This window comes from Lasiosphaeria miniovina (genome assembly GCF_030549165.1).
Source record: "Lasiosphaeria miniovina strain SMH2392-1A chromosome Unknown B0T26scaffold_3, whole genome shotgun sequence".
In the NCBI taxonomy this organism is placed as follows: Eukaryota; Fungi; Ascomycota; class Sordariomycetes; order Sordariales; family Lasiosphaeriaceae; genus Lasiosphaeria; species Lasiosphaeria miniovina.
This window is the reverse complement of record NW_026848222.1, coordinates 6,482,430-6,500,629: the sequence shown is the minus strand read 5'-3', so window position 1 is coordinate 6,500,629 and position 18,200 is coordinate 6,482,430. Positions and strand designations below refer to the sequence as shown.

The following is an 18,200-nucleotide window of genomic DNA, read 5'->3' as shown; positions in this document are numbered from 1 at the left end:
CAAGCCTGGAAACCAAGGGCTTCAAAGGGGTCAATCCCCCCGCACATGGCTGCCGTCCTTGAATTAATTCGATGCAGCGCCCGGGTAATCGTCAGCCCAGAGCTTGGTGTTTGAGCCTCGTCTTCGCTTGCACCAACTCAGCTGAGATCATTCTCCGTGCATCTATTCCACATTGTTCGGCCTGCAGCAGTGGTGCAGTGTATCCATTATACAGTTTGCGAGCACGAGAACCTAGCTGGCCTTTCCGGATGGGAAGCTGGATGGGAAGTTGGAGGTTTCCGCCACGAGCCAAGACCCCCTGATTGTAGACACGATTCACTCAGGTAACCCACTGGCTCCCTACTCCGTACCGTGCATTGCAGGCCAATGAGAAGCATCAACTGAGCGCACCGTGGGTACTGGCAGCGGCCTCCAGTTGGTAGCACAGCAACATCTCGATAATGAGCTGATGTGCTGCATTGACTTCACACACCTCGGGCTCAAAGTTTCAGCGTCTTGAAAAGCCAGCGTACTCAGTTCTCAAAGCCCGGTCTTTTGACATTAGCCCCGGCTCTCTAATTAAAAGTGCCTGCCACCAATACCGTTCGCCGCTCGTAATGGGACCCTCGGAGACGACGGCCGAGCCGTCCGCTACGGCCACGGTGACGTTCAGCTCGGGCCGGCTCGCGCCAGAGTCGCCGCCGCCGCCGCCGCCGCCCGACTTGCGACTACTCCACTTCAATGATGTCTACCACCTCGACCCCTCGTCTTCGGAGCCGGTCGGCGGCGTTGCGCGTTTCGTGTCTCTATGCAACGAATACCGTGACGGCGAGCAGTTCCACGGCCAACCCGAGCTAGTCACGCTCTTTTCTGGCGATGTCTTCAATCCGAGCTTGGAGAGTTCCGTGACAAAAGGTGTGTACATATGGCCGGTGATAGCACTGGTACCTACTGTATCACCTCCTCCAGCTAATTTGAGGTTATAGGTGCCCACATGATCCCGCTTCTGAACAAGATCGGGACTCGCTGTGCCTGTGTCGGGGTAGGTCAGTTCCTATCACTTGCCTGACAGATGCCAGGCGTCCATGTCATGTCATAGACCTGTACCTTTGAACGGGGGTTGCTGACAGCTTGGCCATATCACTTGCCGCAATCGCATGTAGAACCACGATCTCGACTTTGGCGTCATGCAGTTCCGCCATCTGACGTCCAAGTGCGACTTCCCCTGGCTGCTGGCCAACGTGCTCGACCCTGCGCTGGGAGACGGCGTCCCTCTCGGCAATGCCAAGCGCACCCACATGATCACGGCGTCGAACGGCATCAAGATCGGGCTGCTCGGTCTCGGCGAGCGTGAGTGGCTTGATACCATCAACTCGCTCCCGCCGAACCTCATCTACCGGTCCGCCAGCGAGGTTGCGCGTGAGCTGGTGCCGCAGCTACGTGCCGACGGCGCCGACGTCGTCATCGCCCTGACGCACCAGCGCGAGCCCAACGACGACAAGCTCGCCGAGAACTTGGGCGGCATTATAGACATCATCCTGGGCGGCCACGACCACTTCTACGCCCACAGCCTCATCAACGGCACCCACGTTCTGCGGTCCGGCAGCGACTTCAAGCAGCTTAGCTACCTCGAGCTCCGCCGGTCCACGTCATCTGACAGGCGGTGGGACGTAGACATCTGGCGCCGCGACGTGGTCAAGGCCATCCCTGAGGACGGCGAGACGCTTGCGCTCGTCGACAAGCTCACGGCGCGGCTAAAGAAGAGCCTCGAAAAGCCCATCGGCTGGACGGCAGCGCCGCTGGACGCGCGCTTCACGACGGTGCGGCTGCGCGAGAGCAACCTGGGCAACTTCGTCTGCGACATCATGCGCCATCACTACGAGGCCGAGTGCGCGCTCATGGCGGCCGGCACCATCCGCGGCGACCAGATCTACACGCCCGGGCCCGTCCGCGTCAAGGACATCACCGACTGCTTCCCCTTTGAAGACCCCGTCGTCGTCATCAAGGCCTCGGGCAAGGCCATATGGGACGCCCTGGAGAACGGCGTGTCCATGTACCCGGCCCTGGAGGGTAAGTGGCTGGTGCCTTCCCACTTGACCTTTTACTTTTGCTCTAGCTTGCTGACCCGTTTGCTGCAGGCCGGTTCCCGCAGGTCTCGAACATCAGGTTCAAGTTCGACCCCGCCAAGCCCCCCGGATCTCGTATCCTCTGGGCCGAGATTGCCGGCGCAGTTCTCGACGCCGAGCGCATCTACGTCCTTGCCACGCGCGGGTACATGGCGCGCGGCAAGGACGGCTACGACAGTCTCCTGGTGCAGCCCGAGGGCGGCGTGTGCGAGGAGGTGGTGTCGGAGGAGAACGGCATGCTCATCTCGGCCATGCTGCGGCAGTACTTCATGTCGCTGCGTGTCATGGACCGGTGGTCGCGCTGGGGCCCGTCGCTCGACCGCCACTGGCACCGCGTCGGGTCCGGCGTCGCCAAGAGCCACCCCGTCGTCGACCCGACGTCCGCCGCTGTCGTCGAGGAGTCGCCCTCGTCTCCCGCCGGCGGCCCTGGGCTGTCCAGGACCGACACCAGGGACAGCCGCGAGAGCTGGGCCGAGTGGACGCCCACCAAGCTGCGCGACCGGCGGTCCAGCGTCACGCCGCTGGTCGAGAACGCCGACAACGACACGGACCACGAGGACGCTGGCGATGACAGCAGCTACGCCCAGGACGTGCGTGACGTCGATCGGGAGCTGCGCACCATGCGCCGCGTCTTTGGCAAGTGGTGCCGCCTGGCGGGCGTCCGGGGCCAGGCCTGCGACAGCCTGCCCGACGGCGAGGGGGCTGTGGCCTGGACCAAGGCCATCTCGCCCAAGGTCGAGGGCCGCATCCTGATGGTTGGCGACGACGGAAAGCGGTAAGGCCTGCGAGCCCGGCCGGTGGATTGCGGTGGCGCGGGGACCGTTCGCGGACTGATGCTGATGCTGATGCTGCTGCTGTTAGTGGTTCTGCTGCTGTTGCTAGTGGTTCTGCTGCTGTCGCTGCTAGTGGTTCTGCTGCTGTCGCTGTTAGTGGTTCTGCTGCTGTTGCTGCTAGTGGTTCTGCTGCTGTCGCTGTTAGTAGTTCTGCTGCTGTCGCGGCTAGCGGAGCGGTTGATGGTGGTGATGGTGGCTGCTGCCGAGACTCGGGCTGTGCTACTACTAGACGGTAGACACATGGCACGCAGGGTGCATCCATGCTAGAGCCGCCCGCATGCTTCCGAACTATCATGTCTAGGGCAAAGTCCGGTTGCTGTCGCCGTTCCAACCCCGCCATACACATTGCGCGACTTCAAGTTTGTTCTGGCGTGGGCCGCTTTAGTGGCCAGTAGAGACGGCGCGGGCCGGTTGCTTTTTTGTTTCCTTGATGTTTGGTATCTTCGGTCAATCCAGTGCTGGCTTGGCGCTGGGTCGAGGCCGTTCTTCTGTTTTGCTGGGAGCCTAGCCGCGCACTAGCAGACTCTGAGGGCAGCGAATGCAGATGCGGATGGAAGGTCATGTACTCGAACGGTGGCAGTGAGGGTGCGATAGGCCTGGAGATCTCGTTTATTCACCTAGTTCTCGTCGGGTAGCGCCAGCCTAGTGGTCTTGGCTATTATGCGACCCTAGGGGGCGGGTGAAATAGAACAACCTGCGTCTTCTTTCTCGTTTGGGCAGCTCAGAGTTGAGTTGACAGCTTTCCCACTCGGTAAGGTGAGCTCGGATGCCGAGTTGGAAGGTATGATGCCGGCTTACTACTCGCAGATGCAGTGTCACACACGGCACTTTGAGGAAATACTCACCCGGTTTGGATGCGTTTTGGGGCGTTGCATCATCACCACCTCCCTACCTTGGCCGAAGGATTTACCGAGAAAGCCACAGGGCTGCACGCAACGGCAAAAAATTTTACGAACGCGCCATAAGACATCGCCGGTACCGACCTGCGACATAGAAGCGACGGCCGCCATTGCCGAGTCCCGGGGCCCTGAATATATTGCCGTTGCGCTCGGGAGCACCCCCTGTGCGTAAGACGATGCCTCGAAGTCTCGCACGGGGAGAGACGTCGGTCAAGCTTCGGCGTTGGTCGTAGACGTGAACAAAAGTGAAGGGAGTCCGCCAGCCGTGGGTACGGGCAAACTCGACAACGGAGCAGGGCTGATGTGATCTGTCATGTCGTATGTGGATATTGGATCTACACGCACCTGCTCAGCACCAGACGAACATGCTTCCCCGCGATCTCTCGTGGAGAATTTTGAGATTCGACCCGGCCACAGTCAGTCGACCACCGCTCGGCTCGCTTACTGAGTGGACTTGCTGCTAGTTTGGAATAGTTCTGAGGGAAGAACCGAGCCTGCCGTGTAACATATGGAGGCCCTGGTATTGGTATAGTCATATAGCCACCAATAACAATGCAACGCCAGGGGAGTATTGTTGGCTAATACCTGCCCTATTTTCCAAGGGCCTTCTTCGCTTGTTGACTTGTGCGATTTCTTCTTCTTTGTCCAATTCCTCGCCTTGTTCTAGTTTCTTGAGATTGCACCACCCTTCGAGTCCTTCGGAGACCGGGCCCGGAGCCTCGAACCACCAACGGTTAGACAACAGAATACTCCGAGTGGGCCGTCTGAATGCCGAGTCCACGAGGCGGGGCTTTTCACGGTGCTCGAGCCTCGTGTCCCCCTGAGTGGAAGTTGAATACACGTGCGGGACCTGGCCTAGAGACGTAGTCATATGCCAAGATGCGGTCGTTATTTGACAGATTATGAGAAGCTCACTGCATGAAGCAGCCAAGACAAGTAGCCAAGAGATCAGGTAGCACCACGGCGTAGTTAGCTCGCAGACTATATATCCGCCTTGCCCGGATCGTCATACACCTCCTGTTCCCACAAGCTGGGATTCCTTTGTGATCCTCAAAGTCGCCAACTCCAGCCCCTCGGACTCGGCCACCATAACCAGCTCCAGACTCTGCGTCCTGCGCAAGAGCGGCATAGATGACTAGCGATAGTCGTTGCCGTGGTAACTCTCCATACCTCCCTCCTGTCAGCTGCCGTGTTGCGAATCCGGCAGCATTGACGTGCGGCACCCACAGCGCATGGTAGGCCCACTATCTCGCACCGAGGCTCCATTCCCTTGCCAACTGTTGGATTGGAGAGGCCGAAGTTGTCGGCTGGATGCTGTACTTGCAGTGTTTGTTTACTTGTAGTGGATGTTGTGTATCGACTAGAATGTAGAAGAACACGGGCACTCGCGCTTCCGTAGATGACTACCTTGGACAAAACTACCATAGACAAAGAATCGCAGTCACACATTGCACCAACAAAACCAGGATGTCCTTGTTGCATCATCTCCAAGTTGCTCACAGAAGTGCGGCTGGCCAGACATGTCCAAGTCTGAATAAAGGTTGAGACAGGCCAAGACATTAGTGATCATCCTCCACCCGCCTCCTCCTCACTCTCCGCCATCAACAAACCCCGCGATATCACCACCACCCATCGAGCCATCAGGCTGTCACCCAAACTAGCTCCCCTCATTCACATCGAGGCTCCAGTCAGAACAATGAGCTCCAAGCCACCCCTGGCTGGGCCTAGCGCGTCATGCGTCGAAGTGACGGCTGAAATCTCCATGCAACCCCCGCTTTCGTGGCGGGGCGCGGGTCCCGGGTTGATCCTCGTTGTCGCCGCCGACCTCGACTTGAGCCACCACGGCAAGACGCTCGACCCTCCACCGCTGCAGAAGTGGGCCGAGGAAGGCTACGCCGTCGCGCAGATCCGCGTCGACGACCACGCCTCCGCGCTGCCTGGCCAGCTGGCTGTTGCCCTGGCCGAGCTTGCGAAGCTGCCCGAGTGTTCCTCTGTGGACAAGGTCGGCCTTGTTGGTGCGTGGTACCACTTTGTTGTTGATTAACCCGATTCTGGTTTGTCGACGTCCAAGGTTCCATATCTGCTTTGAGTTCATGCTGGCTCTTTTCAACTTTGTAGCTTTAAACCATTGCTCTACGGCAGGCGGCTGATGTGATTTGAGATTTAAAGTCATTCACAGAAAAGTCAGCGAAAGCCTCATAGAGGCTGTCCAAGCACATCCCGAGATCGTTGCGGCCGTTTTCTACGGTTGTAGCCCGAATGTGGAAGTGCCTGTCCCGGTCCTCTGCCACCTGGCCAGGAACAGCCATGGCATTCATGAACCGGTGCTGCGCAAAGAGGGCCATGCCGTTCACACGTACCCAGGATCCCGCGACATGTTCAGTATCCCAACTCATGCAGACTACCGCTCTGGCTCTGCAGCCGTGGCGCATACGCGGTCGTTGGCATTCCTGAAACCCCTGATGAACGGCCCCTATTTCGACCTGGAGGCTATCTGGGACGACCACACGCATCATGAATTCGCCGACCGCAGCGTCGAAGAGACCATGGCTACCATGGTGGCCGAGCCCTATGTCAACCACGTGCCCACTCTGACGGGCGGCATCGGCCGCCAGAGCCTGACCGGCTTCTACCGCGACCACTTCATCTTCAGCAACTCCGACGATGCTGCTCTGGAGCTGATCAGCAGGACTGTTGGTGTCGATCGCATTGTCGACGAGTTCCTGTTCAACTGCACCCACGACCGCGTCATTGACTGGCTGTAGGTATTCGTTACCGATACTTTGATTCAGATCAGCACTCTACTGACTCTGTGCGCAATTGCCTGTGCAGCATCCCTGGCATCCCGCCCACTTTCCTGCCGCTGAGCATCCCCTTCACTGCCATCGTCAACATCCGCGGCGACCGCCTCTATCACGAACACATTGCCTGGGACCAGGGCACCGTGCTCCGCCAGCTGGGCCTACTGCCCGAGTATCTGCTATTTCCATATCCGATTTCGGGAATTGCAGGCGGCGACGGCAGTAAACAGTTTGAGTTCCACGTGCCAGTTGCTGGTGTCCAGACAGCCCACAAGCTGCGTGATGAAAACGCAGTGCCGTCGAATGAAATGCTCGAGTTCTCAGTGAGAGAGCTGAAGGATAAGGTTCAGTAGGAAATGTTAAATTCAGCTTTTAAGAAATTTAATAGCTGCGGCACATGAATTCAGTTTCACGAATATCTCAGATGCTTTCGCTTGAATAATGACCCGACATAAAAGAGCTCAAACGAACATACTAGATCAGAGTAAAAAGCAGGTCCCTAACAGATGAAAACGTCAGGTAAGCAAAAATACATGGAATAAAAATAAATTGCTACTCTTAATATTAAAGTAGGTAGACAGATGATAAGTTGTGCCAAGATTGGGGGTGAGTACAAACACTGTACGGCATCCGTCTCATGTATGGTCATGGGATATTCATTGTGCGTGGTCGAATGCCGGAGTCTCCATGGCAACGTAGACCAACAACGGTCAAAACTCAGCAGCGGTAAACATGGAGGGGAGCGAGCAGCCCAAGGTCCGAGAGGGTCCTTCCGTCCCTGTCAGATGATTTAGCAAAAGAATACCTAGGTACCTTATTGAGTAAAATCTCTGCAGCTGCTCTTGCATCAAGTCTTAGCTGGCTACCGCTACGATATGCTTCGAAGCTAGTTAGTTCCTTGTACTCTACCTTACTCCGTATAATTGACAGTTTCCTTTGCGGCCCATCGCTGGGATAGATTCCTTGCGTCTGGACACTTGGACGTCCCATTTGCTGCAATTAGAGAAAATAACTTGCACCGAAATCTAGACATGTGCCTTAGGTTTCCATCTAGACGCAACGCAAGGGAACATCCATTACTTTAGAGGTGCCTCAGATTCAGGGCGGTACTCTAATATGCATTGGTTTGACCATAGCAGAACGGGGGCTGTCGAGGGGTGACACAGGGAGACACACGTCACTTTTGCGAGTGGCTTCCGTCGACGGTCTTCAAAACGGGGCCCGGGCCAACACTATTGCGTCCTAGACCTTTGCGCCCTAGACCTGTGCGCCGTGAATTTGTAGCGTGTCAAAGATTTAAGGTGTGACCTGCCTGGAGATAAGTCGCCTGGCAAGGTGGGCGTACCCTAACCCGAGTTACCTCAGGAAAACGTGAAAGTAACTTCAAAAAAGAAAAAAGGAAAGAAAAAAAAGGAAAGAAAAGGAAAAGAAAAAAAAAAAGCAAATCCGCAATTCGACGCGTGACAGCGGTTTGTGGCCGATGGCGAAGGCGGGAAAAATGGGGAGATGAAACGCGTACAGTGCAAAGAGGATGCAGCCAGGCCAGATAAGCCGAGTTCGCACGGTGGAACTCCCTGCCAAGCCCGATTTGGCTGCCCTTTGCGTCGAAAGAGTCACGAGAAAAATCACGTTTTTAGCGTTGTGGGTCTCGCTGCTCGGCATCTGCCTTTCCACTACCTCATTCGAAACTGTAAAAAAAAAAAGGATAGCTCCCAACCTCGCTGCGTTGTCCTGACCTTGTCCTAATCGCACTACGAAATATTCACAACACTAGCAATCCTGAACAGCGCTTCTTTGATCGGCTATTCATCGTCGGTTACCTTGCCAAGTAATTGACTGCACAAATCCTATCATGCCTTCCCAGCTACCGTCGAGCTTTGCCTCTGCTGCCGCTGGTCAAATGCGAGATTCGCGAGGGAACCCTAGAGGCGATGCCGTTCGCGGATCGGGGAGCGGTGAATGGTGAGTCCTCCCGCACGTCCTCCCAACTTCAACCCGCCCCGTCATAGTCCCAGCCTGCCTCTAAAGCCCCTGTCGCAACGTCCTACCACCCTCCCTCGGGCGCGAAGCTGGTCATCGTTTCGTCAGGCCGGCTTTGCACCCCGACGCGAGGGCACGAGAGCTGCACCGCACACCCTCTGCCTCCCGGCTCACCCCCGCAACCGCCATGGCCCGCCCGCGCAATGATCTGCACTTCTGTTTTCCAGAGCTGACGGTGATAACTGTGACAGGCCACGAGCCAACGGAACTAGGACTTTTCGCCGCCCCTCCACCACACCATTCACCACGTCCGCCGCAGCAAACCCGGCCGACAATTCACAACAGTCTGCTGGTGATGTAGCGCCCTTGTCTGCAAACTCCCAGCCTGCTACATCCGACCCGAACGCGCTTCGCTATTCGAAGGAAGAATTGTTGGACATCTACCAAAAATACAAAAACTCCGAGCCTTCGTCGCAGATTAACCCATCGAGTCTCTTCATGCCGAACTGGAACCCGACGCAGGTGAACGGCAGTTCTTCGAGGGGCTGGGGTAAACCTAGTGGCGACTCTTCCCATGTCCCTCAAGATCCGACTGTCTGCTGGGACCAGGATGGCAATGTAAGGCCTGTTGGCCTGGAAGAAATGACGGCGGAAGAGCGCGAGATGTTTGCCACCGATGTCAATTCCCCGCTCAAGCCCTTGCAGCCGCAGGCTAAGGAAGGTAGTCACCAAGGTGTCGGGGGTGGCCCGAATGGACGTAAGACCTCCATCAGCGTTGGGACCACGGCGAATCACCCGACTTCATCCCCGTCAACTGCCTCGCGGCCTGGCACTCGCCGACGAGAGACGGGCGATACCAATCCGTTTTCGACTGCTGCCTTAGCCTCCCCCACGGGTACTGGCCGTCTGCCAAGAGATGACGCATGGCTTCCGCGCCGGAGCACCGAGCTGAAGGAGTCGATTACCGACGAACCCGAGGAGGACGTCAATACACGCGAACCGCTTGTTCGAGGCCAGTCCTTTGGTCTTCCGCGTATCAATACCGCTGCCACTGCCGGGTTCGGAGCTCCCTCGCTCTGGGGAACCCCGTCCGGCTCTGTATCCGCAGGAATCGGCGCCTTTGGGAGTTTTGCACTGAACTCGTCTGCAATCGCGGATAATAAGCGATTCGGCGCTTCCGGGAGCCGTCTTGCTCATCTGATTCCCAAGGAATCGGCAGAGAACGTGGCGGGAAAGGCAGGCGAAGCCGCTAATGTCGAGGGGAATCGTGGATGGCGACCCCGGCAGCGCACCGATACTGACCCCTTTGCCGGCACCGGCGAACCCAGTGTTTCGGGCAGCGCGATCCTTGGCGGAGCACAGGACAACAGCCCACCCTTGAGCTCTCAACATCAGCGTGTCGGGTTGTTCGACACCTCAGTCAAAGGGAATGCCGGCGACTTTGGAATGTCTGGACTCAACCTAGGCGGACATGGAGCAAACGGCCCTGCGAGTCCCTCAGAGACAAATCCTTACCGGAGCCCGCTGGCGGACCGTGGCGACGATGGGCATGACGACGATACGGAGAAGCATGGCCATTCCGGATTGTCTACCGACCCACCGCATAATTTTGGCACCCTCCCGAGAACTTTCGGCGCCAATGCGTTCGACGGCAGCGACCGAAGCCAGACCTCTAGTGTTGGCGCGAAAGGATTTGCTTCAGTAAACCCCCTCACTGGATGGCCGGCAGTTCCGTCTGCTGGCACACCGGACCGTGAGCGTCAATTCCACAATGCTTTTGGGGGTAGCCTATTCAGCCCGTTGGAAGGCCTTCCGTCTCCCGGCCTGGGAGGTTTAGGCAGTATGTTCAGCGCGTCCAGTGCCGGGCTCGGCCGAGGCAGCAAGTTGAACTCGCTCTTCACCCCCGCGATGCAAGCTCAGATGCAAGGTCAAGACCAGGAGAATCTGAGTGATTCTGTGCCGGATTTGAGACAAAGCAACCCTCTGGGTGCCATCGGTCGAGGCCCTATCGGCTCACAGCATCGTGATACCGGTAGTCCGGTCCGGTCGGGCAGAGTCGCTTTTGATGAGCTTTACGACCCCAACCGGTCACCTTTTGCGACCTCTGAGCAACCCCAACCCGGCCTTACAACCACATCTCAGGGGCAGTCATTCCTCCCTACTTCGTCTGCCGGCCTTCCATTCCCGTCCACGCAGTCAGCCGGGGACCCTTCAGCCCCACGTATGATGGTAATGCCCGACCGTATGAGATGGGTCTACCTGGATCCCCAAGGCACCATGCAGGGTCCCTTCAACGGACTGGAGATGAATGATTGGTACAAGGCAAACTTCTTTACGGCTGATCTTCGCGTGAAGCGAGTCGAAGACCAAGATTTTGAACCACTTGGCCAGCTTATTAGACGCATCGGGAACTCGCGCGAGCCTTTCCTCGTGCCTCAGATGGGGGTCGCACATGGGCCTAATCCTCCCGGAGGCTCTTTCCCTATCGGAGGGCCTGAGGCTATTCCCCCACTGCAGAACGCATTCCCGTCGTTTGGCAGGACTCTGACGGCCCAGCAACAGAATGATCTGGAGCGCAGGAAACAAGAAGAGCAGCTTTATCACGCCAGAGCGCGCGAGATGGCCCATCATCACCACCAGACGACATTCGGTAGACTGCCGATGCAGCCAGGAGTGCCCGGCTCGCTCCAGCACCACTCCAGCGCCCACAGCCTTCAGAGCCAGCCGAGCTTCGGAAGCATGGCTTCGCCAATCGGCATGCCTCCACAGCCCCAGCTCGGGAACATTGCCCCAAACGCGTCTTTTTTTGACGCACCTGCGGGCATGGGACAGGTTCAGTCCCAGCCTGGTATCGGACCCGCGCCAGACCAATTCTCCCAGGATCTGAATTTCGGCGAGCGCCAGGTGCTGGCAAACATGCAGTCAGGCGGGAGCGTTGGTTTTACGTTGCAGCCTACTGGAGGTGATGGCACTGGACTTCGCAGTCAGTTACCAGGAATTGATCAACTTCAGAGGGACCCCCAGGGATTCAGCACTAGGATTCAAGAGTTCCACGATCTGCGCGCGCAGCACGATGCCGAGGAAGCCGCAGCCAAAGAGCGCCTCGCCGATGTGAGGGAGGACAAGACTGATGTCACCTCGGCGGGTGCTGGTGCCACCGCCGCCAAGCAGGTCATTGAGACGACGTCGGAAGTTGCTATCACCAAGAAGGGCGACGTTCAGTCTCGGACGGAACTTTCGCTTACTGAGCGGGTCCGGCGAACACAGGCTGACGCAGCTGCTGCGGATTCCAAACCTGTTCAGCAGCTGTCCACTTCGGGACTTCCGATGCCGTTTCCCCCACCGTTGCGGTCCGGCAGCCCCATTCCGGCACCACTTGCCAAACGGCCCCAGTCAAGCCTCCCCATACAGTACGACGATCGGTCTGCGTCTGGAACCCCCGATTCGTCTTCTGACGCGCCTGCACTGGCCCCGCCTCCCACGGCGCCCTGGGCGCCACAGCCGGGAACGGAAGCGCACAGGGGACCTAGCCTTAAGGAGATTCAGGAGGCCGAAGCTAAGAAGGCGGCTAAGAGAGAGGAGGCCGCTGCTGCCTTGCGTCGTGCTGCCATGGAACAGGAAGCGGCCGCTCTCCGTGAGCGAGAGAAGGCCGCGGCCGTGGGCACGGGATTGCCACCCACTAGCACATGGGGTACGGGGTCGCCAGTCGGCGCTCCGGCTACAGGCAGTCCGTGGAAGCAACCCGCCGTTGCCAAGGGCATTGCCGCTGGCACCGCCTCAGCAAGCGCCGCTGCCAAAAAGACGCTGGCCGACATTCAGCGCGAGGAGGAAGCCCGAAAGCAAAGGGCCAGAGAGGCGGCTGCCGTCCAGTCCAGCGCCGCCTTAGCATCTTCTATGGGTAAGCGCTATGCGGACCTAGCAAGCAAGAGCTCAACACCGCCCGGCCTGGCCGCTGCCGTCCCGGCGGCCAGTGGTGGATGGTCGACAGTTGGGGCTGGTGGTAAGGTTAAAATCCCTACCGGACCTGCCGCGCAGTCCCGCACAGTCAGTGCGAGCAGCGTCAAGGTGTCGGTCACGCCGACCGTGTTGAAGTCTGCGTCGAAACAAGCCTCGATCGGATCGAGCGACGCTAAGAGCGTGGCTTTGGAGGAGTTCAAGAGGTGGCTCAACCGAGAGCTTGTTCGCGGTCTTAATGGTGTCGCTAATAGTAAGTGTACTGTGATTGGCCATGGTTGTCTTGGCTAGAGGCTTTTTGCATTCGGATGTTAACCGTGTTGTTCTAGTTGACGTCTTCGCTTCCAACTTGCTGGAATTGCCTCTTGATGCTCTGCTCCTTGCAGAACAAGTGTATCAGTACAGCACTACAATGGACGGTCGTCATTTCGGCGAAGAATTTGTCCGCCGGAAGAAGCAGGCAGACAGGGGAATCATCGAAAAGGACCCGGTTGCTGCGCTGGCCGTCGAGAGCAAGAACAGCAACAACGGTGGCTGGAGCGAGGTGGCGAAGAAGGGCAGCAGCAGCAACACGCCGAAGGAAGATGCTAACGTCCCCGGTTTTAAGGTTGTGACGACTAAGAAAGGGAAGGGCAAGAAGTAGGCGGGTGCTTGACTTTGACGGCGCCTCGCCTTATTCTACCTGCGAGTGCGGGTGTTCTTGGGCTTGGGCCCGCGTTGTACAAGTTTCCGGCTCGTTTGTTTTTCGCTTTCGAGTAATTGCCCCAAGCACAAGCGCTCACTGGCTTCAGATGGAGCGAGCGATGGCGTTGAGCGCCCTTGTTGGAGCCATTTCTACACCATCGAATCTGGAGGGGGAAAACGTCTCGGGGCTTTGTGTTTGGCCAACTTGTATCAGCTACGACGGGGGAATTAGTGTAGCCGAAGGAGGCATCGTGTGTATTGTGGTGTTGTGTGTATTGTGGTAGTTAGGTATTTAGTAGAACAAGTGTACTCTAGCGCAGTATCATTACCAACTCTGGTTGCGATGCGTTCTCTACAAATATAAGTAATGTACGGTGCTGTGCTTTCGACATATGGCTTGCAATTTGCCTTTGTCTTGTGTTTCGATATTTTGACATAAAGGTCTCGTCCCTATTGTTCTGGAAAAGATTGAGACCGCAACGTTTGGTTACATAAGCGCCCCTGTGTGCGTCATGGCCCTTTGCAGCTCATTGCTGCCCCACCCCCGCTTCCATTTTGTGCCTAAAAAAATGTGAATTTCCATGGCGACTCCACGAGTCTGTCCACTACGTGCTGGGGCAGAATCCTGAAGGAAATAGCCCTGTCAGCTCTGAAACGCAGCTCACTTTGTCGATAGCTTGATCGAAACACTCGTGCATACATATCTTCACATTTAATGATGACGTCCACCAGCTCCGGCCCCAGCACTGTTGGCCAGAGCTTGGGCACCCAGCAGCGCGCGGGGAGGTACCTCGACGTGCTGTGCAGCGACCCCGCCCAGGCGCTGATCGCGGCCTTTGTCGGTGGATTGCTAACGCCCGAGTCGCAGCAAAAGAAGGCTTCAGCCTCTGCAACAACAGCAGCGACAGCAACAGCAACAGCAACAGGCACAGCAACAGGCACAGGACCAACACACAATACCGGCGTTGACAACACCACCACACAGCAAGACAGGGTTGCCGTCGGCCTGGCTGTGTTCAATGCCTTCCTGCAGGCCAACGTGACTGGCCCTGTGTTGGATGTTGCCGGCGTGCACCGCGTCGACGACTCTTTTTTGAGTGCCGCCCAGAAGAGCGGGCTGGAAAGCGAGGACAGCAAGAGCAGCAAGGGACGAGAGGCACAGCTGCTGGTCCTGCGCAGGGCCTGCCTCACGTCGCTCGACGTCGACGGTGTGTCGGTCTATCCCCACATCCCGCACATTGAGCTCTTTTGCCTCGCGCGCTTCATCTTCACTGCCGGCTTGGTTTCAAGCATTGACGCTGCTGACAACGCCGTCGAGGGTGCCGAAACGTCGCTGCAGTGGCTTGCCCTGCGCATCCACGTCTGGCACTACAAGCTTTTGACGCAGCCGAGTCTCGGCCCGGGATCTGTTTTTACCAAGGGAGCCCAGTGGAGCGATCTGCCCAGCCTGCACGACACCATCGAGCAGGGTCTCGCGTCGGTCGAAAAGGAGGTCGTCACCGGCTCCGACGGGTCGCGATGGAGCACCCGCTCGCAGGCCGAGCTCATGGTTGAGAAGGCCAACGTCTGCATCATGTTAGGCCAGGACCTGAGGGCTAAAGAGACCCTGCGTCAGGCAACCGAGCTGAGCGGCCTGGCCTACGCCGTGTCCGGCGCCCTGGGAAAGCGGACCAAGTTCCAGCAGAGTAGCACAAGCCAGCTTGTCGTGCTGGCCAAGAGCCGCGACGCCGAGGCCGGGCAAAAGGAGGCGGATGAAGCTCAGAAGGCGAAGCCCCAGGCTCTCGCCCTCAACGACGACACCCTGCTCGAGAGTTTGCAGTTCACAAAGGAGGAGACAGAGACCGGGGAGGTCGGAAACACGAGCGCACTTCCCGCCGCCCTGAAGGATCTGCTCCCCGACGAGCAGCCGCAGCTCTCGCCGCTGGACCAGATCATCTTGCTCACCGAGGCTACGCTGAAAGACTCCTTCTCGCCCGCTGACTCGCTGACATCGGAGGAGATTCTGCCGTATGCCGTCCGTGTCATATCCGACAAGTCAACAAACTGGCAAATCTACACGCAAGCGCTCCTGGTCCGGTCGAGAATCGAAATGCACAGGAGCCGCACTATCGAGAGGGGTGTAATGCAGCTGCAGGCCATCGTGGACCAAGTCGTCGTTGACACAACAGCGGCCGCGCCAGAAGTGGGAGCCCAGACCGCGCCCGCCTTGTCCGACACTGCCATCCCGTCGATTCAAGTCACAGCCGATGGCGAATCTGGGAGCAAAAAGGAGCCGGCTCCTGTGGTGAACAAGCCAACCTCGTTCTTTCCCGCACCGAAACCGTCCGAGTCAGCCTCAGCTCCTGTCAGGCTGCAGTACATTCATGTGTTGAGCTCGCCGCCCCGTTGGCATCTGGAGTCCGAGCTCGCGTACTCCTGGGTCGGCGTGGGGTCTCTGATCTCTGCCCTCGAAATCTTCAAACGGTTACGGCTATGGGCCGAGGTTGCGCTGTGTTTGGCAAGCAGCGCAGCGAGAAGCGAAGAAGACGGCCGGGGAAGCAGCGACGAGGCCAGGGCTAAAGCCGTCCTCCGCTGGCGGCTTTTCCGCAAGACCGGCTCATCCCAAGAGCAGACCAGCTCAGACGAGGAGCTGGACGTGAACATTGATATCTTGCAGCTCCGGGAGGCCGACTACCATGGCCCAGAGCGCCGCCCGCCGCCTCACAACGCGCCCCGGCTTTTTTGCATCCTAGGTGACATTAACAATGAGCCGGCCCACTACGAGCGTGCCTGGGATGTTTCAAAACAGCGGTTCGCGCGGGCACAGCGGTCGCTGGGCGAGTACTACATCAAGCAGCAAGATTTGGAGAAAGCTAGGGAAGCCTACCAGAAAGCCATCGGCGTAAACCGTCTTAGCTCTGAAATGTGGAACCGCCTCGGTGATATCAATCTGCGTCTCGGAAACTTTTCAGAAGCAGCCGACGCATTCGGGAGGGCTATCGCGTCCTCGGATAATACGGCGGGCGGCGACGATTCCCGCACCTGGAGTAACCTGGGCAGCGCGCTTTACAGCTTATATATTGAGCGTGTGAAGGAAGCCAGGAAAGAGAAAGACGAGCAGGAGAGGGAAGGCGAACGGGAAGAAGATTCAAACAACGCAGTTGACGACTCGATATTAGTGTCGCAGACAACACCGCCGCGACAGGACCCGGCAACGCTTCTCTCACAGTCACTGGCGGCATACAAACGCGGCGCGTCCGCGGCGCACGACAACTGGCGCATCTGGGACAACGTGATCACGCTCGGCTCGCGGCTGCGTCCGCCCGCCGTGTCCGACATTGTCCTGGCCCTGCAGAACGTCATCCGCATCCGCAGCTCCGAAGACGCGCTTGACGTCGACGTGCTGCGGCTGCTGCTCAACGAGGCCGTGCTCTCAAAGCCTAAGCCGGGTGACACCGCCGACGGCGCCACCGGCGTCTTCGAGCCCCCGCGCGGCACCACAGAGCGCGCCGTGTGCGAGCTGATCGAGAAAGAGGTCGTGCCGCTAATCACAGCGCGCTCAGAGCTTTGGGAGCTCGTCGCCCGCGAGCGCGTCTGGAAGCGCGACTACGTCGGCGTCATCGACGCTGCCGAGCGCGCGTGGCGTGCCGCTGTGGGCAGTGCCGGCGGCGGCGGCGGCGGCCTTCTTCCGGCGTCTGGCGGCAGTAGCGGGAAGAACTGGATCGAGGACAAGGAGGCCTGGCTGTCCGTGGTCGCGCGCACCGACGAGCTCGTGTCGGCGCTTGAGAACTACGGCCCCGAGGCTCCTGAGATCGGCACCAGGTGGAAGGGCAGGGCCCGGAGCGCTATCCGCAGCGTGCTCGGTAAGGCGAGGGAGGCCTGGGAGGGCAGTCAAGGGTGGGAGCAGCTGCAGGCGTTGCTGGAGGGGTTGAAGTAGGAATTCATCGGGGTTGGGTCTCTTGGCTGGAACTTGGAAGGTTGTGATGGATAATTAGCTTGTGATATATAGAAGCTCGGTCTACAAGGAACTAGGTCAGAACCAGGTCGCAGCTTGATATGAATTCTGTTCCATGCAACTGGGTTGTGTTGCCATCTAGGTGTACGTGGTTAGCGCCGTGCGTGAATGGTATTAGTGAATGTCGTTCGTTCTTTTCCTCTCATTCCCCCTTTTCGGCACCCCTGCATTACAAACTTCATGGTAATACGTGATATTATGTGCAATGTCGAATTAAGGGACAGGAGGCGCCTACCTAATCGCGCTAACAAGGCCACAGCGTAGGGATACTTTGAGCGCGTTCTGGTTACTGAAGTTGAAGGCTCGGCATCCGCCATCCAGTCGTTGTAGTCCGCTCGACGCCCTGTGTAAACTTCCGGGGTAGGGGTGGTAGAGGGAGAGTGCTCGTCACTCACGGCTACAAAAAGACCAACGAGCTTACGACTTTGTCACGGCGTTTTTGTAGCCCTGACGAGTAGATGGCAGGGACGGGAATTTCGTATGTCGCCATTGCTCCGATGGCTGCGGGTCTACACCGTGAATCCATGAACGGGGCTGGGCCGTGGACCTCCCTCCCGAGCGCCAGACTCGCCTCGGGCTCTCGGCTGTTCATTGCCGAGGTGACTGCGCATGTTTTAAAGGCCCTTTGTTTTCTTGCACGGTGGAAGTCTGGCGGGAAATTTACACCAGTTGCTGGACTCTGTTGACCGAGAGACCAAGTCCGGCATGCTTTATTACGGGTTTCGTTTATCAGCAAGCTTTAGTGACAAACCCTAGCACTAGTCTTGACGCCTGCCTTAGGTTGAGAGCTCGAGAGTACTAGGGAGGGTTGTTTGGTTCGGCTGTGATGATGGGCGTTGGACAGGTTGACCTTGTTTCAGGTCCGATTCAGATATGCAATACGTATTCCTTCTTTCGTGTGGAAAGACTTCAAAAGACAAGCTTGCTATTAGTGAGAAGTTCAACAGTCT

The 18,200-nt window shown here is 57.9% G+C and overlaps 4 protein-coding genes across 4 annotated transcripts; all 4 read left to right on the top strand.

Annotated features, from left to right (window-relative positions):
- Positions 1-596: 596 nt before the first annotated feature.
- Positions 597-2,884, top strand: B0T26DRAFT_641094 (Metallo-dependent phosphatase-like protein; the record flags this gene model as incomplete). Its single annotated transcript, XM_060437293.1, has 4 exons — positions 597-894; positions 966-1,021; positions 1,143-2,049; positions 2,118-2,884. The coding sequence occupies 4 exons, from the start codon at positions 597-599 to the stop codon at positions 2,882-2,884; spliced, it is 2,028 nt and encodes a 675-aa protein (XP_060299464.1).
- A 2,555-nt stretch (positions 2,885-5,439) lies between these two features.
- On the top strand, positions 5,440-7,062 carry B0T26DRAFT_706741 (uncharacterized protein). Its single transcript, XM_060441822.1, has 3 exons — positions 5,440-5,852; positions 6,007-6,598; positions 6,670-7,062. The coding sequence occupies exons 1-3, from the start codon at positions 5,534-5,536 to the stop codon at positions 6,989-6,991; spliced, it is 1,233 nt and encodes a 410-aa protein (XP_060299463.1). The 5' UTR covers positions 5,440-5,533; the 3' UTR covers positions 6,992-7,062.
- Positions 7,063-8,354: 1,292 nt separating this feature from the next.
- B0T26DRAFT_706738 (uncharacterized protein) lies at positions 8,355-13,633 on the top strand. Its single transcript, XM_060441821.1, has 3 exons — positions 8,355-8,600; positions 8,870-12,825; positions 12,902-13,633. Exons 1-3 carry the CDS (start codon positions 8,491-8,493, stop codon positions 13,213-13,215), a joined length of 4,380 nt encoding a protein of 1,459 aa, XP_060299462.1. The 5' UTR covers positions 8,355-8,490; the 3' UTR covers positions 13,216-13,633.
- A 341-nt stretch (positions 13,634-13,974) lies between these two features.
- Positions 13,975-17,172, top strand: B0T26DRAFT_643624 (uncharacterized protein; the record flags this gene model as incomplete). The annotated part of the gene is made up of 3 exons (XM_060437555.1): positions 13,975-14,098; positions 14,183-14,353; positions 14,411-17,172. The coding sequence occupies 3 exons, from the start codon at positions 13,975-13,977 to the stop codon at positions 17,170-17,172; spliced, it is 3,057 nt and encodes a 1,018-aa protein (XP_060299461.1).
- Positions 17,173-18,200: the final 1,028 nt, after the last annotated feature.